Source organism: Phaenicophaeus curvirostris, chromosome 5 (assembly GCF_032191515.1).
Source record: "Phaenicophaeus curvirostris isolate KB17595 chromosome 5, BPBGC_Pcur_1.0, whole genome shotgun sequence".
NCBI lineage: Eukaryota > Metazoa > Chordata > Aves > Cuculiformes > Cuculidae > Phaenicophaeus > Phaenicophaeus curvirostris.
Window position 1 is genome coordinate 28,794,325 of NC_091396.1, and position 25,989 is coordinate 28,820,313.

At 45.9% G+C, this 25,989-nt stretch overlaps 1 protein-coding gene across 2 annotated transcripts; it reads left to right on the top strand.

The window, feature by feature from the left end:
• ARHGAP1 (Rho GTPase activating protein 1) lies at positions 1-24,748 on the top strand. 2 transcript variants are annotated; one of them, XM_069857969.1, is made up of 13 exons: positions 1-87; positions 5,008-5,191; positions 5,940-6,032; positions 16,777-16,864; positions 17,091-17,222; positions 17,723-17,809; positions 18,437-18,535; positions 19,168-19,275; positions 20,482-20,558; positions 20,958-21,035; positions 21,536-21,664; positions 21,841-21,944; positions 22,616-24,748. In XM_069857969.1, the coding sequence occupies exons 2-13, from the start codon at positions 5,020-5,022 to the stop codon at positions 22,793-22,795; spliced, it is 1,347 nt and encodes a 448-aa protein (XP_069714070.1). In that variant the 5' UTR covers positions 1-87; positions 5,008-5,019; the 3' UTR covers positions 22,796-24,748. The 2 variants fall into 2 exon arrangements, with proteins under 2 accessions (XP_069714070.1, XP_069714068.1); XM_069857967.1 differs by lacking the exon at positions 1-87 and having other exon boundaries at positions 4,844-5,191.
• The last annotated feature ends 1,241 nt before the right edge of the window (positions 24,749-25,989 follow it).

Consider the following 25,989-nt stretch of genomic DNA (forward strand, 5'->3'; position numbering starts at 1 on the left):
CGGGCGGGGGCGGGGCGCATTCCCCCGGCGACGGCGGCGCTTCCGGCGGGCGGCGGACGCCGGCGGGGCGGGCGGACGCAGGAGCAGGTACCGCGGGCGGCGGCGCCGCTGGGGCCTGGCCGGGCCCTCGCGGAGCGCTGGGACACACACACACACACACGGTCCTGCGGGGTGACGGGTCCCCTGGGGGGGTCTGGCGGTCGGGACTCGGGTGATACGGCGAGGGGCAATGGGTGTAAACTGGAGAGGGGCAGATTTAAACTAGACATAAGGAAGAATTTCTTCGCGATGAGGGTGGTTAGGCGCCGGCACAGGTTGCCCCATGCCTGGAGGTGTTTAAGGCCAGGTTGGATGGGGCCTTGGGCAGGGACGGGACAAGAGGAAATGGCCTCAAGCTCCACCAGGGGAGGTTTAGGCTGGACATTAGGAAAAAAATTTTCACAGAAAGGGTCATTGGGCACTGGAACAGGCTGCCCAGGGAGGTGGTTGAGTCACCTTCCCTGGAGGTGTTTAAGGCATGGGTGGACGAGGTGCTAAGGGGGATGGTTTAGTGTTTGATAGGGATGGTTGGACTTGATGATCCGGTGGGTCTCTTCCAACCTGGTTATTCTATGATTCTATGATCTAGTTGGAGGTGTCCCTGCCCATAGCAGGAGGGTTGGAACTGGATGATCTTTAAAGTCCCTTCCAACCCAAACCATTCTGTGATTCTAAAACAAGAATAACGACTACAATAACAACCCTTGTCTTCGTGTCACCCAGATTCGTTGAGATTGACCACTCGGATGTGGCCACACCTTAAGGACTCTGGGTGGGATTGGTTTCATCCCCCCTGGATGTAGAATCATAGAATCACTAGGTTTGAAAAGACCCACTGGATCATCGAGTCCAACCATTCCTATCAATTACTAAACCATGCCCCTCAGCACCTCATCCACCTGTCCCTTAAACATGCAGCGAGGTTCCAGGAATTAAGGTATGCTTGTCACTTCATGGAAAAAATACGAAAATGAAATCACCTCTGTGTGTGTAAAGTTCTCTGAAGTCACTGTTGGGTAGAAGCACTCGGAGGACAAATCCCATGTCTTCTCCAGCACTGTATGAAGTGAACCTGCCTTAGTAGTTAAATTAAGCTATTAAGTGTAAGTTTCTTTGTTTCAAAGGGCCAGAGAGTTTCCCCAAACATAAAAGCTGTCCTGAGTGAGCTGGTCGCCTTGCTCTTGACCCTCCTGGTCTTTCAGGGTAGGGATGCTCTCGGTGGCATCATGGTGTGAGGGAAGGCTTGGGCTGGACTTTCTCAGTGAGCCCCAGTCCCGGATCTCATTCACACGAATACTTTGAAGGTCTGCTGCTCAGTAACCGCTTGCTTTCTTTGCAGTGTGCTTGATATTGAGACTATAGCAAAGCATGGGACTTGGTAGATGTGTGCAGGAAAGCACACTTGTGCAAATGAAGCAAAACCAGGAGGAGGTGCAAGTCGCAGCAGAGTTGGAAAAATAATACAGCCACCCCAGAACTGGGATTCCCTTGGGCCTGAGAATTACTCGTTAATCAAACAGGGAGAAAGAGGCCACTTGGCTCTTGTATTTCTTTATTGTGTATAAGTAGAGGTCCACGGTGTGGTAATACATACATGGGCATATTTTGATGTGTAGATTTACCTCTGAATTAATAGTACATCTGGAAGAAAAACAGGAAAAGGAAACTGCTGGGTGGGTTCAGCATAGCAATAAGTGGCGGTGAAGTAGTGAAACTGGAATTGCAGAAAAAAGTCTGTGAACGGCAGCTACCAAGAGTTCATAGATACAAGTCAGCTGTCTTCCCTGGGTAAATTCTTGTATAAAGAGTCTCCTGGTCAGAATTTGTGTGAAAATTGTATTTCAAAGGGCTGAGGTTTCACTCATTCAGCAGAACATGCTGTTCTGCAGCACATCTCTGTTATTGAGAAAGTAAATTGTTAATAGGCGACAAGTCTTCAGGTCAGCCAGTGTAGGTGCAGAAAACATACTTAAAAGCTTGGAAAAATGGAAACAATTGGTGCTTTAGAGTCTGGCAGTAAGTAAATGCTTCTGATGTGAAGTGTGATTCTTTAGTTTTAAAATGTTTGAGTAGGCTTTTACTTTTTAAATCTAGGTACATCATTTTACTTGCCTTATGATTGGCTACGCGGGGTGTATCACTTGCATCCTGTCATGACATTTATCTGAAACAAGTGGGTTCTTAAATTGTGTTGTGTCTGGTGAGATGCTCTTTTTTGACAACGATTTCACCCTTATACTGATGCAGATGGACTTTGTGCTTAATGACAAGTCTTGCTTATAGGTAATTTTCGAGTACATTGGGAAAAATCTTGTGCAGCTGCACTATCAGGGGGTAAAATGCATACTCTTACACTGAGGATCCACAGGTAGTTTCTTATATCTTAACTCCAGGTCTCTCTTTCTCAGTGCCTGCTATTTCTGAGGCATATAGAGGATTATATTTGTCTAAACTGTTCTAGGGTTGCCTGATGTGAGACCTCATGCTTTTGTCTTTTGCACTGTTGGGAAAAGGCTGGGAAAATTCTGCAAAAGCCTTCTAGAGCTCTCTTGAGAGCTACAGGGTAGTTCTGGCTGTGAGAAGCATGTGGAGGCATCTGAGGAGTCTGGTCTGCCTTTCCAAGGGGTAAGGAAGGTTTTGGCAAGGGCACTGTCCACTGGGCTCCTTCTGCAGGTTGGAACTGTAAGAGTCCTACTAACAACTTCCTTCTTCCACATAGTGTCACACTTGGATAAGTTTTATGCTTAAGGGGAAGTCCTCCAGCACCGTCTAATCCCTGTCTAATGTCCAGCATGTCTGCCTCTGACCAAACGCTGCCAGTTCGCTGTGAAGCAAAGTTATGATCCGTGTAGGAACAAGTGAGGATGCTTGGTGTCTTGCTGGCCCTGTGGCAGTACCAGCACTGCTGTGTGGGAAGATTAGGATTTGGTCCCTAAGTGCTTCAGGACCTCACTGTGGGGACATTGTTTCTACTGGGCATCCCCAAGAATCTCACATGAAAGTCATCTAGGTGGATAGCAGCAGACATGTAGATCCTCTGTCCCCACCAGAGCCAGGAAGGCCCTGGGAGGTGGGTGTGCTGAGGGGCTGTCCTCTGAGGGAATGGATGCTTCCTTAGCATGGAGTGCTGGGTTGTGGGGCTGCTGAGCTGCAGCAGGGAATGCTTTAAGCACACTGAGTCATAGGAGTTGGTGCCTGGCGTTACCATAGAAATCGGATCAGCGGCTAGGGGTGGGGAGTCCTTATTCCTTGGCTCTGCTGCTGCGTGGTTCCAGCATGAGCTCATGGTGCAAGGGAGCCTGATTTCTTGCTCCTTCTCCCTTTGAGGTCAGGGGAGGTCAAAGTTCAGGTCTCTGCTTGGCTGCTGTGCTGCCTTGGTGATCCGTTGCCCTTACATGTCTTGCTCTTTCACATTTCAGGAGTCTAACTTCATTTGCTTAGCAACAGCTCCTAGCTCTTCTTCCATCCCAGAGAGGTGAAAACTGGTTATAAACTGGTAACATATGAGGGGGAACAGGCAGCAGTAAGCATTGAGTGGTCTGGAAGGAGAGGACCAACACTGAATACCCAGTTTCCTGTATTCTCAAGATACATAAAAAGCTTGGTCATGAGTGTTGCCCTGAGCCTTCTGATGCTCAGTGTCTCAACAGAACTGCTCTTAGAGAGCAGTTTTTCTTCTTTGCGCTCACATCATCTTCTCTGAATACATTCAAGCTCTAGAGATGGAAGATGCAAACCATCATTGCTTCCCTCAATTCTGCTAAAGAAAATATCTTTACTGTGAATATAAAATTTCCACACAATGATATTGTGCCTCCTCAGAGCATCTTTGAACCTTTTGCTCCCCTTGTAATGCATAACAAGCACAAACCTACCTGAGAAAAAGCATTTACAGAGAGTCTTGCTGATGCAAGGTGTCATTTTGTTTTGCTACAGTTCCTCTTGGCTTGCTGCCTATTGGCCACTGATTTACTATCCATGTGATCTGTGTGAGCAATCCAGATCTTTCCAGTGTTTCCTAGCTTATTTCCAGGATGCTGACTTTAGAGGATAACAGCTGTTTCCTAGGGATTGTCCCTAAGAATCAGTACCCTTGGGAGGTGCTGTATGCTGTGCTAGCTCAGCCCTGGAGCTGACATATCTTCTGCTTCAGGTGAAAGTGAGAAATATTTGCAAGCAGTAGCAAACACACTCAGCTGTCTGCTTCTTGGACCCTCTTAATTCCTTGTCTCTTCAGCTTCATAGCACGCTTGGCGAAAAACATTCTAGCAGTATGGCTTTAAATGAAAGAGATGATTCCTTGCTGCTTGCTGTCATGTAGGAGAAAAGATTTGCTGGGTGATGCCTAAAAGAGATTAGGGTTGTGTGTGTATTGTTCTCCCTGTCTTACTAGCTCAGCCTATGAAATCCTGTTTTAAGAAGCTGTTCACTTCAGTGTTCAGATCCCACACACTGAAACACCCACTTCAGTGTTGTTGAGAGCTCTTCTCTCTTGATGGGGGGGGAAGAGGAGGGATTCCTGGGAAAGCATCCAGTACTGGGCCAACTGTGGAAACTGCTGGGCTTTGTGCCAGCCCTTGGGAGGGTTGTGGGAGCTCAGAGGTTGCACAGTGAGTATATCAGGCAGGGGCTGGGGTAGCCTGCCGCCTTCCTCAGTGTCTTGCTGCTGCTTCTGTTTCAGGAGAGGAACTACTCTGGATAGAGCTGTGGTCAAATGGAGACTCAAGCTGAGAGGGTTGGTACAGGCTCCTGATGGCCTATGGATAGCAGTTGGCAGGAAAGAATCTGACATATGCTAGTGCTCCTGGCTTGGAGGAGGAGTTTCTGCCTGTGTTAAGTGGGAGGGGAAGTAAAATCTCTGGATAAGTAAGGATAAGGGAGTATTTGTGGAAAATCATTGAGAAGAGGAAGGGCCTCTGTGAGGAGATAAACTTGAGATCTCTGTGTCTCACCTAGCAACCTCTGCAGTCCTTGTTCTAGATGCTGCAAAATAAACTGTGGTATTTGGGAACCATGGCTACAGGCCTGCTCTCAGAGCTTCAGGATGATCTGAACTTGGATAACACCAACCAGTCCCTCAGCCAGCTCAGACTGGCGTCCATAGATGATAACAGCTGGCCAGCAGATGAAGCTCCCAATTTTCCAAAATCAGGTAAGTATCCTGATTGTTTGTGGGTTGGGTTTTGGCCAAGAAGGAGTTGTTTGTCCTGCAGAATTTTGGTCATATCTGCAAATGCGGAGAGCCCCAGCTCCATTTGAAAGTTTTATAGACACATTAGTCTTGCACCACACCCAAGTGAATTAGCCCTGCCATTGAACAGCCCTAAAAAGCTCAGAGCCAGCTGATGTAAATACACTTTTCTCAGTCCTGTGGCTGGCTGCACTTTGGTGCTAACAGTACAGACATGCTGTAAGTCCTTGCATGTCCACTGTTATGGTCTCTTGCTGGGTAGTTTGGCCTTTCTGAGTGGGAGGGTCTGGAGGTCTGAGTTGCTTCCCTGAAATCCTGTTCTATGGCCAGCTGCCCAAAGGGGTGAGAGAAATTAGCCCAAGGGCATACAGGATGCACCTGCTGTAAAAGCCATGATGGTGTCCTTGGCACTTGAGTTTTGGTCTTTGTGAATATCTGTGACACCTCTGAACAGTCCTTTTTGAGAGGATGTACAGTTTGAAGGGCACCTATGGACCTTGTAGGATTGATGAGTCTCTTCTGAAATCATTGCTGCTCCTGCCCACTCAGAATTTCAAAGATGGGTTACCAAGGTGGACAGGTGCATACGGTAGTTCCTCCCACATTGAAGAGCCGTTTTTTTTATCTCATCCCTCTGTATCTTTTATATCCCTTGCCAAGTTGCTTTGTATCCCTTCTTCTAATTGCTTGCCCCTTGTGTTTTGTGTAGAGGACTCCAAAGGCTCCCCTGAGCTCGCCACTCACCTGCAGTGGGATGATCCGTACTATGATATCGCCAGGCACCACATTGTGGAAGTAGCAGGTAGTGGTCTTTCTGTTTTCTCCTTTGATGCCATTACAGCTGGGCTGTGGAAGGGTCTTTCTAATGGGGTTGTGGGGCATCTGCTACGTGCCAGCCTCAAGTGGCAATGACAGCTGGCATCAGAAAGAGAAGGAGCACCAAACTTCTTGAGTGTTTGCAATATGTGTTATTTTCCCTTGACCTCTGTTATTCTTGCATCTCTTCTTGGCTCTTACTGTCTTGATTATTTTATTAGGATGACTTGGTTGCTTTTGCTGAATGGTTTTAGATGTGGCCCTTGACTATATCCTGAGCACAATATGTAGTTTTTGCATGATAATGCCACAGAAATTAGGTGGTTGTGCAGTACAGCTGCAAGGTCCTCAGCTGACTGAGTATAATCCACAGTAGTGCTGGCAGCTCTCTTATATTCGAATTGCCAGAGCTTGCCATCCTATCCTGAAACAGCATTTATAGAAATCTGAAACAGGGGAAATGTCCATGTCCCACTGAAAGGAAAGACCTGATCATTCAGGGTCACAAGCATTTGATTTTTTTCTGTGTGGTTGTCTTATCCATATTATTTTGATTACACTAACCTTATAGATTTACTGCTAGGACCTCCATATGAGAGAGATTTATTTGTAGTTTTTAGGTTGCTGTGGTAAGTCTGAGGGAAGGGTAATCCCAGTTTGTCTTGTGCTCCTATTTAAAACAAAAAAAAGCACTTCTTCTACCTGTTGTGACTTGTTTCACCCTTTGTCCTTGATCAACCATAGCCCCCTCCTACCCCTTCTATTGCCACTTCCCTGTACCTTGTTCCCTGCTCCACGTGTAAATTTTTAGTGAAGCAGAGGTGCAAGCTGGAGTCCTGAATCAGGATTGTTCTGCAGCAGGGTTTGACCACAGAGGGAAGATTCTCAGGCACTTACCTTGGGAAGAGTTGTCCTGACATCATTTCTGAGCTGTCTTCTAGAATGAGCTTTCTTTCTCCAAACATCTCATGTTACATCTTTTGGGGAACAGAATTATAATATCAAACTCAAAACTGTGTTGTCCTTTGTCTCCAGTGGGCCTATAGCTGCCCAGGTTGACAGGCCTAGTGTTTAGCATTTGGGCCTTTGCCTTTTAGATCTGCCGTAAGTGCTTTCATTAGCAAATGTGTTACTACCCTCCCTTTCCTTGGGGCTGGAGTATCAGGACTGGGATTTATAGAGGTATGCACCCTTGCCTCTGTACTTCTGAAACTGGGAAGGGACAGATGTGTGGATTCTAGCATTTCAGTGATAACAGCGAGGATATTTGGAATGTGAATGGCAGAGGCAACTGGTGTATTTGGACTCTGGGAGCTGGTAAGTTAAATGATACTGGTGTTGGCTTCAGACAGAGCTCCAGACTAAAGTACTTAGCACAGAGTTTAGATCAGAGACATTGATAAGACTAGAATGTCAGCCCAAACCAAGGATACACTGCCTCCTGACATAAGCACGAGTCTCTCCACGGGAATTCTGTTCGGAGGTAACAGGATATTTTTTCCACAAGCTCTCTGAAAGCAGTATCACTCCTGTGGAGGTGTGTCTCAGTGGCTGTTGGAATGCAGCCATTTGTCACACCGTCTGGGATGGCAAATGAGGAATTATCTAACTTCTTATGAAGATTTTGGGATGGTATGAGGGCTGACGGGGAGATGTACTTGCATTGTGAAAGAGATCTCTTCCCCTCGGTGGTTTAAATTTGTGTTTCTAGTGAACAATATGTCCCTATCACGTCTCTGTATAGTCCAGAAGCAGCTCAGAGAAGCTTCTGTTGTTGGCTGCTCCTGGCCAGTTTTCTTCAGTAGCTGCTTTATCTGAAGGCATGGGATGGTCCCACACACAGAATCATAGAATCATAGAATAGTTAGGGTTGGAAGGGACCTTAAAGATCATCTAGTTCCAACCCCTCTGCCACAGGCAGGGGCATCCTACTAGATCAGGTTACCCAAGGCCCCATCCAATGTGGCCTTAAACACCTCCAGGAATGGGGCAAAATGTGGTGAGATGTGGGGCAGTATGTGAGATGCCTTTCTTGGGTGACGAAGAGCTGGTAGCACAGCTCCAAATAGTAGATATGGTGCCGCGTATTTGTGAATGTCTCATCTCCTAGAAGCAGGATTTATGAAGTTAGTTAAAGGGGCAGAGTTGTAATCCAGGCTCTGCAGTGAAGCTGTTTGTTCAGTTTCCTTGGTCAATAATTAATAACGTTAACTGTTCAGGGTGGTGTACTCTGTGCTGTTGTTGGAGGCAAACAACCTGGAGAAAATCTGGGAAAATCCCATTAGATATAGCCTGGAGAATCAAAATCTCTCTGGAGGATTAAAATGGAACTGTTTGGATCTGGCTTTACTGACAAATTGTGCTCATCAGCACTTTGAGGTGCAATGAATGCTGAAACAAAATAGCTCCACCTCGCTTCTCTTGTAAATGTTAGCAAATGGCAGCAGATCAAGGGTAGTTCTATCCATTCTGCTGATTTTTGAGCTTTCTCTTCCCTGTCCTTTGTTCTGCAAATCAGAACAGAAAGTGTATGCCTGCTTCCCCTGAAATATATTCTGGGCTGATGATGCTATTTTGAGACAAAATCAGAAGGCTAATTACCATCCCCAGGCGGAACTCCATGATCCCAGGTTTATCCTGTGTGGTGAGAAAAGTAATTGCTTCTTGCAGGATGAGTGTACAGTGTTAATAACTTATAAAATGCTCTATTTTGATGACAAAAATTTGTGTGCTTGTTTTCTAGTTGACCTTGATTTCTGATTGAGTTCTAGGCATACTGGATTTAAGTATCCTAGCTATCTGGCTCAAAGAGGGGAAAAATTACTGAAAAACATTTTGCAGAATTTATTAGAAAAATAAGGGATTTGGCTTTGTTTTTCACTTCAGAATAGTGCAGCAGTCTCACAAGAGGCTGTCCATGGGGCACTGGTTTTTGTCCACTGGACTGACTGAGCATGTTATTGCTGTCCCATGTGGTGATGGTGTCACAGGAATATGAGAGCAAAAGGCATCCAGACCACACTTTTGAGGGATTACCATGGTGTGGTTGTGAATCAGGATAGTTTTAGTTTTGGGGAACCTTCTTTTGGTTCTGGAATTCAATGCTTTTCTGAAGGAAAGAGGTGATACTCTGCCTGTCCTTTCAGACCTGCCCTAAGGTGTGTGTTTCTGGTGTTTCATGCGGGCTCTGGAGAGGTCTGTGGATGGTTGTGCTCTTCTTGGCTCTGAGTTCCTCTTTGTGAGTATTGTTGCAGAGAAATTCATCTTTACACATGACTAGAAGTTGGAGCAGAGGCGTCTCAATTTCACTGCACAAACCACTTCTGCAAAATGTGGTTTTTTTCTTTGCTCACATCATAGCGTTTGGAGGACCCACAGGCTTCTGGTTGAAGTCTATTGAGGAACTATCCCAAATTTCTGTTAGATTAAAGAGTTTCTGTATTCTCCTGCTAATTCTTATATGGCAAAGGTGCTGCTTCCATCTCCTTGGAGGTTGAGGGAGGCTAGCATGACATAATCTTGGCCTTTACTTTCAGCAGGGACTGAATTGCAAGGATATGGCAGATACTTAATAACAGTCTGAAGGAGGTCTCTGGAGACGGCAGTTCCTACTTGGAAACCTGGGACTGTGCAGGAAGAGCAGGGCTCTTGACAGTTCTGCCAATGTGTTTCTTCCTTGTTCTTCTGCCCAGTCTTGTCTTTGTATTGTATTGGTCTTGTCTTTGTGGTCGATATGCAAACCTATAGCTATGGCATGCATGAGCGTTCCCATTTTACACAGTAACTGGCTTTCTTCCTTTTGGGATAAGAAAACTGGGACTTAGCATTGGATTAGTGTATGCATTTTCTGGTGCTGTGTAGCAGTTGTCAAGAGAGTGGCCATCACTCTTTACTTCAGCTGCATATTCCCTGTGCAGTGACTTCCAAGCTTTGCTGAAGCTCAGAGCATGTTTCTGCTAGATTTTGTGGGAAATCTGCTGCCTCACACCATTAATTGGCAGTCTGCAAGGCTGACATCACAGCCAAGGCATGATGCTGGTGTGCATTAGACCTGCAGTTGAAATGAGAGAGCAAGGTGGAGAGCAAGGAATATATCTTCTTGCATGTTACCAGATTGGATGTTACCAGATTGGATGTTACTAGACTGGAACTACAGTTTCAACAGTGAATCTTTTTTCAGTGGAGAATCTGGTACCAAACCTACCTGAAAAACATTGTGGCTGCCTGTTGGCTGCAGGTGCTGGAGTTGTAACTAGTGCTGATGATTTGCTGCTACTGTCAGTGATTGATGTGGGGAGATCAAATCAGTCTTGGAGCACCAATAGCTGTCATTTCACTAAGCGGGAAAAGGTAGAATTTGCAGACAGAACTTGTGTTGGAAATGTGTTGCGGTATGTCTTTGATGGCTAATGGGATCAGCAAAGGCCTTCAATATCAAGGGTCCTTTTTACTTCCAGTATGGTACATTATTATTATTATTAGCTCCATTAATGTGGGGTGTCTGCATTTCTTCTGCTTTTGGATGTATTCTGGTTTCTATGATACAGAATTATGAGTTGTTTCTGTTGAACTGGGCCCATCCAAAGCAAGCCCAGTTTGCACACTATGTTTTGATATGCTAGATCAATGGAATGGAGAATTTCTGAGGGCTTCTAGGTTCCTAAAGGAGACCAAGGGACTGGATAGTTTCTTTCTAGAGCCTTGCTCTGCTCAGCCTCCTGTCTTGATAGGCTAATGTGGATGTATTGAGTATATAGCCGTAAGAGTGATGGAAAGGGACTGGATATGACAGTAAATGCCTTTGTTGACCCCTACCCTCCATGCCCAGAGAAACCTTTTTTTTCTTTTTTTCTAATTGGCGATTTATTTTTTTTAATTCAGACTTTACTAAACTTTTTTTTTTAAAGCTATGGGTGTGTTGAAGATCTAGTTTGTCCCCATCTTCAGTTTATTAGTGAAATTTAGCTTCTTGCAAAACAGTCTGTTGGATGTATTATTCATATGATATGATGCCATTATCTATACCCTCTGAAGTTGTTCAAAGGACCTTGACATTCAGAGTTAATTGCATTTAACCCTCTTAAAAGCGGCAGTATGACAATTGCCATTTTGTGGTAGGGGAAGTGTAACACTCAGGGCCAGAAATTCGACTGTGATTTTACAGAATTAATTGCAAATTCAGAAAAGAGACTTGGGAATCATGTGTTGCTGTTACTGCTCTGATTGTTAGATAAGGTTGCTTTGGAGAGGAGCACGGGGAAAGATAAAATTGAAGGAGCTTGACTGCTGCGAGATAGCAACTAAATGCATCCCGGTGTCAATCTGGCTGACTCTTGAGACTTTATACTCAATATTACTTTCTGGGAAAGGGTGCGAAGCTTGGCTTGCTGTAACTTTGTTTCTGTTCCTCCAGACCAGGGTGCAGTTGATGGGGCCCAACCAGGTAGGTGGATTTTTTTGTGGCACTAACATTTGGTATTGTAGATGATGGTATTCCTTTAGCATGACTGTGGCCTGGAGCTGGACTGTCTCAGGGGAGCCCAAACTTTGCTCAGCCTTAGGCTGCACTGGCAACTTTTCAGGAGTCCAGAGACTGCACAAAATTGTCATCTGAGGGCTGCTCTTCTGCCTCGGGCACAGCAGATTCATCTGGGCCAAATTTGGTGTGTGGGCTTTACTTTGGGCACTGAGGGGCTCTTGGGTCTCAGTGTGTGTAAAACTTGTTGCTCTTCTGTTGTGGTGGTGGTCTGCTTGGACCGGTTTGGCTTGAACTCAGATTTACCATGTTGTTGTATGTGCTTTGGAAGTTCATCCTAGGATTGCTTCCTATTCCTTCATATGATCTGCTGCTGCACTTACGTGCTAAGCAGCTGGTGCTTAAACCAGATTCTCTAGATGAAAGCAACTGCTACCTTATTTCTTCTCTGTTTGGCTGCAGGGATGTTGTGTTTTTGTAACTTGTTCCTTATTCTAGCCTAAAGCTGTGCTAGACTGATCTGTGCTTGCTGAGCATTTGTTAATACTCTCTGGACTTAAGTCCCAAGCTTTTAGAATTTGACTAGTGGTGCTTTCACACTTCTCAAAGTAGGTTAAACTCTCTTTTTGTCTGAAATTTTTTTTGCTCTTTCTGAACAGCAGGCCAAGACCTTTGCACAGTCCACGGAAATGCTGATCCTCACTGCCTTGTTACTTGGGCCTTTCTCTCCCATTTGCCAGGCTCTCAGGCATCCTCCCATCTTGCATTCTTAAACCTGACCCTCTAGTATATTTTGTATCAGAGCTGTAGTCACACGGTAAAGCTTTATGATCATGGCAGTGTTTGGATATTGGCAATATGTAAAGGGAAGATGCCATGTATTAAAACATTTTTGCTTTGGGGTCCTTACTTTCTTTTCCTGAAGTACTAAATCCACTTTGGAATTCAGCAGGCAACTAAAACCTACTTAACTTAAACACTTACACTGCCCAGTCATGTCATAAGCCTGGCAGGAACCTGAAATTACATTAGAGAAGTTTTTTACTGACATTGGCTCTGATGAACACCTGAAGCTTTGTGAAACTTGTGTAGTAATGCTCCACAATTATGTAGTAGTGTCCTCTCCTTGACACTGAACTCTGCTACCACTTTTACTTGTAACACTGGTTTTTGGTGGCAAGTTTTATCTGTCTGCGTTCTCTTAGTAACACAGTACCAGGATATTCCCATTTGAATCTTTCATTGAGATGGGCCCTCAACAGAGGGTACCTGATGAATGTAGGAATGAGCAGGGTCCCTGGACTGCAGTTCTACTGCCAGTGAGTTGTTTGACAGCCTCCAGTCATGGCATAAAGGCTGGTGGATATAATTTCAGGAGAAATACCTAGAAACACATAGCAGGATTTTCAAGTCAAGTATAGGATGTATTTTCCTTGTTGGCTATACAGATTCGGTTCAAGAGAGAGTCCTTGATAAGAATTTCTGCTTTGATATGTTTTGTTGCTGTAGGTTTCAATCTGAAATATTAGTCTCGGTGTTTAAAGTTCAGCCATTTTAGAAGTATGGTACTGCGCCGTAATTGGCTGGTGTGGAACCACAGCAGTGATGTTCTGTGGTCCTTGTCTCAGAAATGCACTGGAAACACTGTTCTTTGGGTGAGAGAGAAGACTGAGCTTGAACCTTAAAAGCAGCATAACAATGTTAAGGAGAATTGGCACGTCCAATAGTGCTACAAGTTATTATCTCTTTAGATGAGCAGTTGTCTTGATTGGAGAGGCTTTTTGTATTGGCTACCGTCTTGATCTTTGTTAAAAGAAATTATATCTGAATTACATCCTATAGGGAGATAGTTTAATTCCAGTGTAGGCTGAACGTTCCTTTTATGTATGAACTTACTCACAAAGGTCTGCACACTGTTGGGGTGCTTTGTTAGTACTGATGGTATGTAATTGCTTCTTTATTGGTTTGTTGTTAACTACTGAGCATTGAACATCTGGAGGAGGTAGGAGGCAGCCTGAGAAGCTGAGTCATTACTTCATGGTAGTTGAGTTCAGTGGAAACTTTAGCTATTTGCAGTTGCAAATAAGGAGTGAATGCCTAGATACGTAAGATTAATATTGCAAACAGGAAAGCAAACAGTACAAGGGATGGAGCATCTGGGAAAGATCAAACACAGTAAGAATCTGTTTGGTCGGAGGCAGAGAGGCCACTTGCAGGCAGTTTCCTCGACTACTAAGAATGTGTGGAATGGACTCAGGTTCTTTTTTATAAATTGGAACATCTGGTTGTTAAGAATTTTTAATTTTGTCACGTCTGGAGGAACCAGACTGATCTGATGTATGTCAGGTGGAAACAAGATTGGCAGTTGCTTGTTTTGAAAGTGTCTGTGTTGACAGACTGGGCTCAGTGTGAAGAAACTGGAATGAAACCCAGAACTTGGTAATGGGCATGCTGGTTCTTGTGTAGGTCTCGCGCATAAATTCATTAAGATTTGAAAGGCAAAATGGGCCACTCCTTTTTCAGTCATCCAGGGCATTATAGATGATCTGTTGGTGTTCTTGGCCCTGGAAATTGTGTGGGGGAAACATGATGCTATCTCCTCTTTGGCAGAATCATTGATTGTCCATTTTTTCTTTACCAGTGATCCCAGACCTTTTCATCAAGGCTATATAAGGAATGAGATTCTAGACTTTTCATAGGCCCTGCCATAGTCTTTTATGTCATGCCAGAGGAAGGTGTTAGGCTATGTGGTTCCTGACTTGTGACTTGTCAGGTCTGGAAATCAATGCCCAGGAGCCTGAGCTGAGTGTGTGGCCACCGACAATATTGCGTGAACATGGTGATGTATTGCAGTTCTTCACAACCAAGGCCTGCTTTGATCAAGCTTGCAGTCTGCTTCTGGCTCTCAGACCATCCGCTCTGATGTGAAACGCAGACTCTCAATTAACTGAAGATAGCAACTGTTCTGACTTCCGCACAGAGCTGTAACCTGCAAAGATCTGTAGTCTTTCTGACTATTCTCTTTCATCACTACAAAAGTCGACAGATTCTCAGATGCTACCATCTCCTTGCTGCTCTGTGTAGCCAGGACCTTTTATCTTCCAGATGGAGACACGAGTGGCTCAAGACCACAGGGAAGACCCACAATATACCATATACTCCGCCCAGAATGCACCTTTGTTTTATAGATAGCTTAGGTGCATTAGACCTAGCCCTAAAGCTCATAGCAAGCTACCAAGAAACTGAGCTAGGCAGAGAGTGGGCTGCCATGGGGTATGCAATGTAATGTTGGTCTTGTGGCTTGGCTGTGACTGTATCTGGTTGTTCCAGATGAGCCTCTCCTAGTCCTGCATTCTGGGTCATGCATCCTCCATAAATACTGCTTACCTCCACATGTGTATGTCGATGTGATGGCCTATGCCACCCTTTTCCCGATCTGTGCCTGGTGCTGCCTCAGTGTCCCTAGCTTTTGTACAGATTCTGGCACGTGTGCACCAGCAAATTCCGTCTCTCGTGTTGTCTGGTGAGTGACTTGCAAGTGGAACTTGCAAGGAAAAAATAGATGTGAACAAGTAGCAAGAGAATCTGTTCTGTCCGGGGTGGGAGTAAAAGAGGTTAGTGGCATCTTAATGTCATGGCTGGTGTATGAGTGTTCTCTGGCTGCCATTTGCAGCACCAGGCGGTCATTTTTTACTCATAGGCATTGCTCCCAGAAACCTCAGATTTGCTGTTGTAGGTTCCATTTGAGTTGCTGCACAGTGGGTGTAACCAAGCAGTAGTTGAGGGCCAGAGCCACATGCAAAGGTGAGAAAGTGGCTGCATGCTCTGAATATTGTGAATCAGTGTGGGGAAAAGAAAATTTTTCAAGAGGAATGATGTATTGCAGGGCTGTCCTGCATAAGTAGCAATCCTTGCTGCTTTTCTCTGCTGTGGTCTGCATGGGATGGTTGTGCCAGAGGGGAAAAAAAAGAGGGTATTGTTGAGTATGACCTCAGTAGCCCGTTCCAGTGCTCCATACTCATTCTGCTTGACAAGAAAACATAACTTTTGGAGCAGGGTGAGTAGCAAGAATGATGGGAAGACTAACATGGATGATAATTCATCATCCATGAATTATTCATGGAGATGAATAATTTCATCTCCATGGGTGCTAAGAAGAAAGTAGTCCTGATGGAAATTAACTGGGTGTTGTGCCTGGAAGAGAACTAGACTCTCCTGCAAACTCCACCTGTCCAGAAGATTTGTGACCTGGTTCTTACTATCTAAATCTGTCAATTCCCATAGCACATCTATTAAGCTTGTCCATGCATATCTACTTTGTTGTTTATGGGGCTAAGATCTCTGCTGGCAGAAGTCCACTGACCTGTGAAGACTTGCTTTGAGGAAAACTTGGCTTGTTGTCTCTGAAGCCTCAAGTGGTGGCTGGGAATGTCTTCCCTGATGTGTTTTTTTTGGCTACAGCGTGATGTGAACTGTTTTCTGCTGTGCTTTTACATAGAATGCTTTGTTGTGCCACATTTTGCAGCAGTTTTCAGCTCAGGCTAGAAAGATAAGTCTGTGGATGGGAAGTCTAGGAAGCAGTGAACAACTTGTTTTGCAATCCCCCTGAAGAATCCAGCAGCCTTACCTGGTCTGTCTGTAGAAGAGGCTTATGATGCATGCTTCTCATGTCTGGAATGTGGCTGGGACTGCCCTCTTTTTAGGAATTTCTTTGTTTTCAGGATATGAAATGGCTCTGTTCTCTGTGCAGGACTAAGCATCAGATGAAGCAAGAAACAAGTGCACCAGACCACAAGCAGTTAGGCTGGGACTGTGTGCAGGATGGAGGGAGTGGTTATTTTGCCTGTGAGGGGCAGTTTTCCCTGTGCCTCCCTGGGCACAGGAGCATCAGGAGTAGTGCCCAGGGGCAGCTTTGTAGGATTAGTGCTCTGAGCACTTTGCTCTGTACTTGAGGCCTCCATCCCTATGTACCACAAGGCATCCTGGCTTCCAGTCCTTCTTCGTCTTTCAGGTCTGAAGCATGGGCTTTGTTTTGCATTCGTATTGTTGACTTGCCCAGCCCTTGGTGTTGAGGTTTCTGCTTCCACAGTAGATCTGTGGTAGCTGCTGAAAATCAGGTTAAGCATTGCTGGTAGCTCTGGTAATCCAGACTTCTGCCTTGTTGTGACGGTTTCCTGTTCTCTGTTTACCCCTTGCTGCCAAGACCACAATGTAGTCCTTAAACTCCCTGTAATCTCTGGTGTTTCATCTGCAGGTGATGACAAATATGGAAGGAAAGTAATTTTGTTCAGTGCCTGCCGGATGCCCCCAAGTCATCAACTTGATCACATGAAACTGCTGGGGTGAGTAGTATCTTAGGAGGCTGATGTTAACTTCTTAAGCATAATTCCCAGGTGCTGGGTTCCTAGAGCCAGATTTATCTACAGTAGCTTCTTTAGCTGGACATGTCCTACCTCTGTTGCTGGGAATGCAGGTCCTCTGTTATGTCAAACAAAAATAAGGCCCAAAGGGAGGAAGAACCTCTCTGTGGTAGAGCATGAGGTAAGCTTAGCAATTGTCTCTTCTCAGGTACCTGAAATTCACACTGGACCAGTATGTGGAGAGTGATTACACACTAGTGTACCTGCACCATGGCCTGACCAGTGAGAACAAGCCATCCTTGAGCTGGCTGCGGGATGCCTACAGGGAGTTTGATCGCAAGTGAGTAAGGCTGCAGGTAGCAAGGATACATGCTACACAACATGCTGTTGTGTAGCATAACAGAGAAGATCTTTCCCAGGCCCCCATGTAGCTCAGCGATTATCATTTGCTATCATGTACTTCTGCTGCTTATGGCATTGGGTTTTTGTTTAATGCAGACTGAAACATGGGATAGACAGCTCTTTCTGTAGTTATATCCTTTAGGCCAACAGGCAGGCAGCAAAACCAGAACCCAATGCAAGTATATCAGCCCCAGGTGTAACTGTTGCTTCCTTGTAAGGCTGCTCACTGGTTCTCAGTGAATCCTGGAACACAGGAAAGTGGGCCCTTAGGCTTCCGAGTGGCCTGACACAGCCACAAAGCATGGGAGAGCAGAGGCTGTGGGTGCTGGGGAGTGGTGAGGCTCAGTGCAAAAGGAATGGAGTATCCCCTTAATCTTGTGGAAAGGTTGGTTCCTCTGCTTAAAGCGCAGCTCTTCCTTACCTAGCTTCTCTTGGCAGGTACAAGAAGAACATCAAAGCCCTGTATATTGTGCACCCAACCATGTTCATCAAGACTCTGCTAATTCTTTTCAAGCCTTTGATCAGGTAGGAAGGACTACAGGAGGTTCAACCACATCCTCACACTGCAGGGGAGTAAAGAGGCATTGCCAGTGGGGCACAAAATGAGTGCAGGCTGCTGAGCCTACCCTGGGGTCTGTCACCCTTTGCTATCTCCTCCAGTTTCTGAGCTCAGAAATATTCAGACACAAGAAGTACTGCTTTCACACACAAGAAGTCTGCAGTTCTGTGCTGCTCCCTTTCTATCCAGCTAGGTAGAAGTAAAGCATTGCAGACTCTGCTAATAATGAAAATGGGAGTGAGAGCATAGGTCCAAATTATATTTAATCCACTGTGTTGATGCTGAAATCCGAACTCTGTAAAACAATTGAAAATAAAACTTGCTGCAGCATACTGAACTTAGGAAGGAGAAATCCAACGTTTTAGGCAGCGTGCTGCTGCTGCCTGGGCTTCTAATTTGACTTGGAAAGTCTTTGCATTTCCTGGTAAAATATTATATATTGAGTTGGAGAGTTATGTAGATGACATCTCTGCCTGTGTCCTTTTGCTCCATTGACGTCTCTTGCAAACCTCTGTTCTTCTTGCCTGTAAGAAGTCTGTTTTGATACTAGATTTCCTGATGCCTCACTTACCTACTTTTCTCTTGTTTTTCAGCTTTAAGTTTGGACAAAAGATTTTTTATGTGAACTTCCTTAGTGAGCTGGAGGAGTATGTGAATCTGGAACAGTTGGGGATCCCAAGCCAAGTGCTGAAGTGAGAATGCTGCTGTCTCCCGTTTGCCTGGGACTCTGTGAGAGGGGACTTTTCTGGAGGAATGGCAAGGAGGGGAAAAGATGGTTTTAGAGGGAGTGGTGACAAATTGCCTTAAAGTCTATTGTTTCTCTCCATGCTCCTTCCTGTATGTCCTTGGCCTGAGTGCCCAGTTCTGCCCTTGAGTTAAAAATTCTCCTCCAGTCCTGCTTCTTCCACTCACCCCTTGGGCACTTTCTGCAAGCTGCTGACCTTAACACTGACCTGGAGCTCGTGGTGCACACTTAAAGTGTCTGGGCACCAGCTTTGCTCACCCTGCACAGTTCAGCTTGTCTTTGGGGCTTCCAAAAGTTGCCAGAGTCTCAATCCTAACAGATTGATTCCCTGTCCCTCACATACATGTCTCATAAACAGTGCTGTCCTGGCTTCCTGCCCGTGTTGTCTGTCATCCTTGGCTACTCTAGTTCCTGATTCCAGACAAATATTCCTCTCTCCCTGCCTTTTTTTCTGGCAACTAGATGTTTCTTCTTATTGCCCCTGTGCCCAGATGTGTGCACTTATTGCATGTGCAGTCCTGGGTTCGTGCTTTTTCTGGGAGATGGAGTGGCTTTTTACTAGTCTGTGTTTTGCCACAGATATGATGAATATCTGAGATCCCTGCAGAAGCCTTCACAAGTGCCCCAGAAACCAACACCCCTACGCCCACCGCTGCCAAACCAACAATTTGGAGTCTCACTCCAGCAGTGAGTATCTCTGGATTGTGTTGCTTTTGCCCTTATTCGCTTAGTAGGAAGACAATATATTTATAACTTAACGGCATCAAAAGAGGCTGTAAAATTTCTGCGTTTCAGACTTTCTACAAAGTTTTCATTATTCTTCTGAGGAATTCTGTGCTTATGTCCAGATTCTGACTGACTCAGTTCAGTTCCACCCTCTTGATTGCCCAGCTAGATTATATCTAAACTAGGATGGGATCATTTCTGCAGCTAAAGATCACTAAGAGAGGACCAAAATAAGGGCCATGGGGACAGTTTTATGCCACTAGGAACTTCCTTTATGCACAGGAAGTCTGTAGGAGGCTATCAAGGTGTCTTTAGGGTTATACTATTTTGATTGAGCAGTGCTGCAGATCTGTTTCTTAGTTTTTTCCATATCATAGACTCTATTTTAAAAGAGCTTCTGTTCAGCTTTGTACTGATTCCTGTGCTCCGTTCCTGCACGGTGGCACAGGCAAACACAGACACTGGCAAGGGCTAGTGATACTGGCTAAGTGTTGAAGGTATTTATAACTTTGAATGTGCCCCCCTGGGGAATGAGGAGGAACATGTACTGTGTGGCTAAACAGATCCTTTGAAGTAATCTGGGAACACATTCCCCAGCTTCAACACATTTCCAGATGTAGCCCCTGTGGTGCTGTGTGCCTGAGCTTGTTAGAATCCTGAGAGGGGTGAGCAGCTCCATGCTATCAGGTGGTATGGACAGTCCGATCTGAGGGTGGCAGTGAACACCTTGGCATCACTGGGTCTTCCCTGACAGCTGTTGGGATGATTTATCTTCTGTTACCGGATGTATATTTTATATATATTTCTCTCGTGTCAGATTCTTTCTGCCTTTGCTCCTATGGGAAAGGAAAAAGGAAGTCTCATCCTTTTCACCTGATTCATAACTAGCAGCCTTGCCTTCTGGGAACCCCTTTGCGCTAGTATGTACAGGCTATGGTTTTTACAGAAGGTAGAGGAGTATTCCTATGGTGTAGTAATGAGTTCATATTTGCTCTAGTGAATGGTGTAGTATGATGGGTGAAGAGGAGAGAAGGCTGGAATAACAGCTGAACCGAGGCCTGGGACAGCATGATTTGATGTGGTCGATAGAGCTTATGCGGACAACTTGGAGGCTGCATGTGGGATAGGGAGGACCTGTCATTTGTAACCTTCTGTCTCTTCTTGCAGTCTCAGGGAGAAGAGCCCTGATCAGTCTCCTGTTCCTCTGGTGGTCAGAGAGACCATTGCTTATTTGCGGGAGCATGGTAAGTGTTCAGGGGAAGCTGCAGCTCCTCTTAATTCCATGTCAGTGACCTCTTCTCTACCCAAGTTCCCATCCAAAGTGTAGAATCATATGGAAGAATGGCAGTTTAGCATAAGATGTAAAGACCTGAGCAAGATGAATTAACCTTCAAAAGAGATTGTGCAGGGTTTAGGAGATCTGCTTTTTCCAGTTGTCCATAATCCCACTCCCATAAGAGTAGCAAAATGCTCCTTGTATCCTTTGCCTGGTAGTGGAAGCAGAAAGAACTGCCATAATCTAAAAAGGTGACTTGTTGACTTCTGTCTGGATGCCCCAGAGGATGGATTTATGATTGTTAAGGCCAGTATTTTTAGAGTCTCTCTCGTGGCTGATATCTTTTCCATCTGCTTTCGCTTCGCAGCTCTTAATAAAGAGGGGATTTTCCGAAGATCAGCGAATACACAGGTTGTCAAAGATGTCCAGCAAAAATACAACATGGGTAAGTGCCCAAGCTCATCATTGACCCTCTCATTCCTTAATTGCTACTGTCTGACTGGAGCTGTGTCGGAACTAGTCCATCATGGCTTCTTTCCTTCTCTGATAGGCCTCTAGGTGAGACCTCATCGGGGTATGATGTAAGTTGCAAGGGAGAAGCATCTGACACTTCTGCTGTGTGGAAAGCAAATTCCTTCCCACTTACATTCCCCTGGTTGCCCTTTTCCTTCCTGAAAATTTCATCCTGAAGATGACCAGGGAGAAACTTCGTCATCTTTTTCATTTGATGACTCTAAAGATGTAGTGCTGGATTCAGCAGAGCTTTCTATATACTTTTGAGACACATTTTTCCACTCTGCTACAACATGTGGTGCTTCAGTACCCTCTCTCTGTTCTTTAAAACTGCTTCTGTAGTTCTGGGCTCTGACCACCGTGTCCCAGTCTTTGTCTGGAGGAGGTGCTGCCTTGGCCAGTGAGCGCTGCGTCTCTGCTCTGCTTTCCTAGGTGTGCTGGTAGATTTCCAAGAGTATGAAGAAATCCACCTCCCTGCTGTGATTCTCAAGACCTTCTTGAGGGAGCTACCTGAGCCCCTCCTCACTTTTGATCTCTACAGCCATGTTGTCAACTTCCACAGTGAGTTGTAACAAGAATGTGCTACTCCCTGAATGTTGCACTGACCGAGGGCAAAGATATCTTCAGGAGGGAGCAGTCCTGCATGGGATACCCTGTGACTGCAAACAGGGCTTTCATCAGGGTAGGTGCTGAGGATTCCTCATAAACATGCTCGTCCTGTTTCTTTTGGTTTTTAGGTGTGGAGGAGGGGAATCGTGTGGATGTTTTTCGCAAACTACTCCAGACTCTGCCAGAGGAAAACTACCAAGTACTCAGTTTGCTGACGGCCTTTTTGGTGCAGGTGAGCTGCTCTTAAAGGTGGACAGTAGTTCAGTTGCCAGTGCCTTGCCTCAGCTTTTCGCCTACCTGCTCCCTCTTTTTCTTTGAGAGGAAATGAGTCTCAGGCTAGGAAACTGCCTTTTCTTACCTTATGTCCTTGTTATACGGAGATCAAGAATGATTAAGATGAACTAGCCTAAGCAGTCACATCTCATAATGCTGAGAGGTATAGGCAGCCATTAAGCCTGTGTGGTCTGTACCGGGAAGGCTGAAAGCTCCCCAGGGTGAAAGTACAACTGCAAAATACTTGTGTAGCAAGCCTGGAAAAGGGGTCTTGTATCCACCCTACAGAGCTTTCTGCTGCCAAGGAAGCCCCTACAAACTAGCAAGAGGGAATGTAACTTAGTTTTGAGCGGTGATCTGAACGGTAGAGGTATTGGCTGACAGTGCTCTTTGTTCTGGTTGTTATGATATGACTTGGTGGTTAAGCCACAGTGGCAAATGGCAAAGTATTGATTCTCACCTCCTGAGTGCTGCATGTCATGCGTGTTCCTCCACCCTTCTTCTGGCTTTGGGCCTTCAGCTTCTCCCATTTGCCCTTGGAATTCAGTCAGCTCTGGCTTTGGGGAGGATAGAGGGCGGTTCCTGTGTTGCTTTGTAGGATTCACAATGGTCTGTTTCTTTCGCACATAGGTCTCTGCTCACAGTGATGAAAACAAGATGACAAACACCAACCTGGCAATTGTGTTTGGCCCAAATCTGCTGTGGGCCAGAGATATAGCGATCACCTTAAAAGCCATCAAACCCATCAATACCTTTACCGAGTTCCTGCTGGACCACCAGAAGGAGCTCTTTGAGAATGTGGAGGCCTGAATCCAGGCCAGCCCACACCAGCACACTGTGCACACCTTCCCACCTTCTTTCCCACCCTGTCTTGGAGCTTTGACCAAGCTGTCTCCAGTGCAAAGGGACCATTAATCCTCTGGGTGATGAGCAGAACGAGAGCTGTGGAGATGGTGGAGAAAGTGTGTAAGTAAGTGAGCAGGAGACATGCTGCTCCAGATGGGGAGCGGAGCTGGTCTCCCAGCTGCTGGGTGGAGTCCTAACCCACCTGCCAGTCTGTACAGCTCCTCCAGGGCTCATCACCGCTCTGCTGCCCTATCAGATGACCTGCCTTCCATTCCTGTTTCCCTCACATGCAGTTTTTATGCCTTCCTGGTCCCTTTCTCATCAGAGATCTTTTTTGTTTAAGCTCCCAATAGCCCCCAGCTCACCCCCCTTGCCTCAGCTGGGCTGTCTAGGTGAGGGCAGGCTTGCTGGGTTTGGTGGCAGAGGTGTTCTTGTTGCAAGTGCCATCTCTCAGCACTGAACATGCATTTTGCCTTTCCCCAGAGTCACCAAAAGCAGGGAAGGGAGCCAGGCAGCCCTTGTGCTTCAGGATGCAGCATGTCCTGCACTTGCAAACACCACTCTAGACCCTGTGCTTTAGGCAGGCAAGTGGAGGACAGACTCATGGCACATGTATTGCCTGTCATACTCCAATACAAGGAAGCTTGTTTAGTGGGTGCTTTTTTTTTTCTTACTGAATTCTTGAAAATATGTTCCTTTTTTATCAAAATGGAGCCTGGTGCATCCCCTGCAGGCAGCGATAAAAGCCTGTTCCATTTCAGTGCCTGCTGGGAGTGGATTTGGAGGGTATTCAGGAAGCTGCTACTGTTCACGGTGGGAAAGTGCTTGCAAATCCTGGAAGGGACCCAGTGTAAATATGCCCTTTCCTCTGCTGCTCCTCATGCTGGAGCTACCAGGGGTCCTGGAGCAAGCACAGTAACCAGGGCTGCTTTTGCTTCTGCAGTTCGCTCTCCTGAATGCCTTTTATTGAAATATCCCTCCTGTGACTTGAGCAAGGGACTGGCCTGGGCCTGCCTGCAGCCTCCACTGGTTCAGTGGCCACCAGAGCCTGCATCTGCCAATCCCAGGGGGTTAAATCCCCTCCTTGCTTGGTCTCTTCACACAGGGCCCTGGCTGGGCTGGGTTTCTCTTCCCAGACTGGGGGCAGTATCTGATTAGGGTACTGGTCTTTGTTGTTTTTTTCCTTGCTATAGAGCTGCCCAAGGGTCTCATCCCTGGCTCATCTTTCAGGTTAGCTATTGGCTATTTCTTCCTGTGGGGGTACTTGTTCCATCTCAGCCCTCTGCTTTTTAGCACCTAGACCATGCCCTTCTGCTAAGCCTCTTGCTGTCTTAATGGCCTCTGATTGCTCCCTGGCCCAAACTATGTACTGACACCAGAGCTCTTGGGTGGTGCAGGGTGGGCTGGGGCCATCTGGATGCCCTGTTGGCTGATTTGAGAGAAAGCTGAAGGCCGCTTTGGTCCCTGTTTCCTCTTCTATGCACAGGGGCTCCTGTGTAAAATTTTTGGCTTTGCTTTAGTTACTGGTGTTCCTTGCCTTCTTTTCTGTTGATGTTCATCAGGTGCAGGGCTGGGGTTTTCACGGTTCACATTGTTCATTTCCTACTAATCTGCACCAATCTTATATTTCACAATTTGCACTTTTTGTATTTTAATAAAAATCAAAACGTAATCTGAGATTCAGGTGTCTCTGTCAAGTGGCAGGAGCTGTCGCTCATCTAGAAGAAACAAGTAAGGCTGCCTACGCTGCCAACCACAACCATGCAGAGAGGGAGAAAAGCAAGTCTGAAATGCTTCCTATGAGAGTTACTCTGGGAAGAAACACCAGTTTGCCGGAGCATCAGGTTGGAAACAGATTTCAAACAAAAGTGAGGTATTGCAAGTTTGGCTCTTTCCTGAACAGAACAGGGTTTCCATGTAACTGTTGCCCTGTCCTGATGAGCAATCTGCCTAGGATTGCTCTTTCCCAGAGGCAGACCTGGGCAGCTTCACAGTGTGTGGTATCAGCAGGTGCCAAGCAGGAGCCACCTGCAGGCTCCCCAGTTAGGATTAGCTGGCTAAGTTTATCTTGCGCCCAGGGAGGAAGTGCAGCAGAGGTCTGGACCTTCTCATCTCAACTTCTGTGGCTCGCTAACTCCTTGAAGTACAGTAGTCTTCCAGTTAGGACCACTCCACTCCACCCCTTGATCTGCATAGTTAACTACCTTTTCCTAAGACACAGTAATTTGCTGGATACATCAGTAAGATTTTTGGCTAGTAGAAAGTTTCTTATATGCAAAGTGATTACTACAAGTGTGAGTGTAGCAACAAGTGAAACACAATAGTTGGTGCAGGAACAGGAGCAGACCGGAGAGCACTGCAGCTAAAAGCATTGCCATTGGGCAGTAGAGAGAGCCCTGGCTACTGGTCTTGTCATCTGGATGATGTGATAATGCTGATATTAACACTTGCATTTCTAAACCTGCGTGCTGCTTTTCAGTTTTTATTACTGATAAGCCATCCATTCAAGGGCTTCCCAACGCTGCCAGTTCTCCTGCCACATGTTGACCTTACTCTGTGTGACTCATGACAAACTGTCAGCCGTATGCCAGAAGGCAGAGGTGTTTTTGGCTTCTGTTCACAGGCAATACTTTGCATAGGGTACTTGTCTGATTCATTAGTTTACCTGCTGTAACTTGCTGCATGGGTTCGGTTCTAGAGTTGAGAGGTTTACTTATTATTTCTATGGGGCTTTTTCAAGTGGATGGAGCTTTTGGCTGGAGTCTGATTTTTCTGCCCCTTGGATTGTGTTGGCTGCCTATGATGAGGCTGGTGTGGTTTATTTGCAATCTCAAACCTCCTGTGAGTGCAGCAGTTGGTCCCATCTCTGGGCTTGGTCACAGTGTTGAGATTGGCTTTGGCAACGTCTGTTTTGGCCTCAGAGTTGCTCAGGGGCCAGTGGGTCCAGCCCTGACAAGGTGCTGTATTTGGCAGGATGGGCACTACCTGCAGCCACAGAGACACAGTGTAAACAGCATCACAACTGGATGTGTTTGCATGCATAGCTGCCCTGGGGCCTGAAGGATATTAGTCTGAGATAATCCTTTTTTTTAAATACATACAATAGGCTCACAACCAGATGGTATTTGATTGTTCCTAATCTTAGTGACTAATCATCC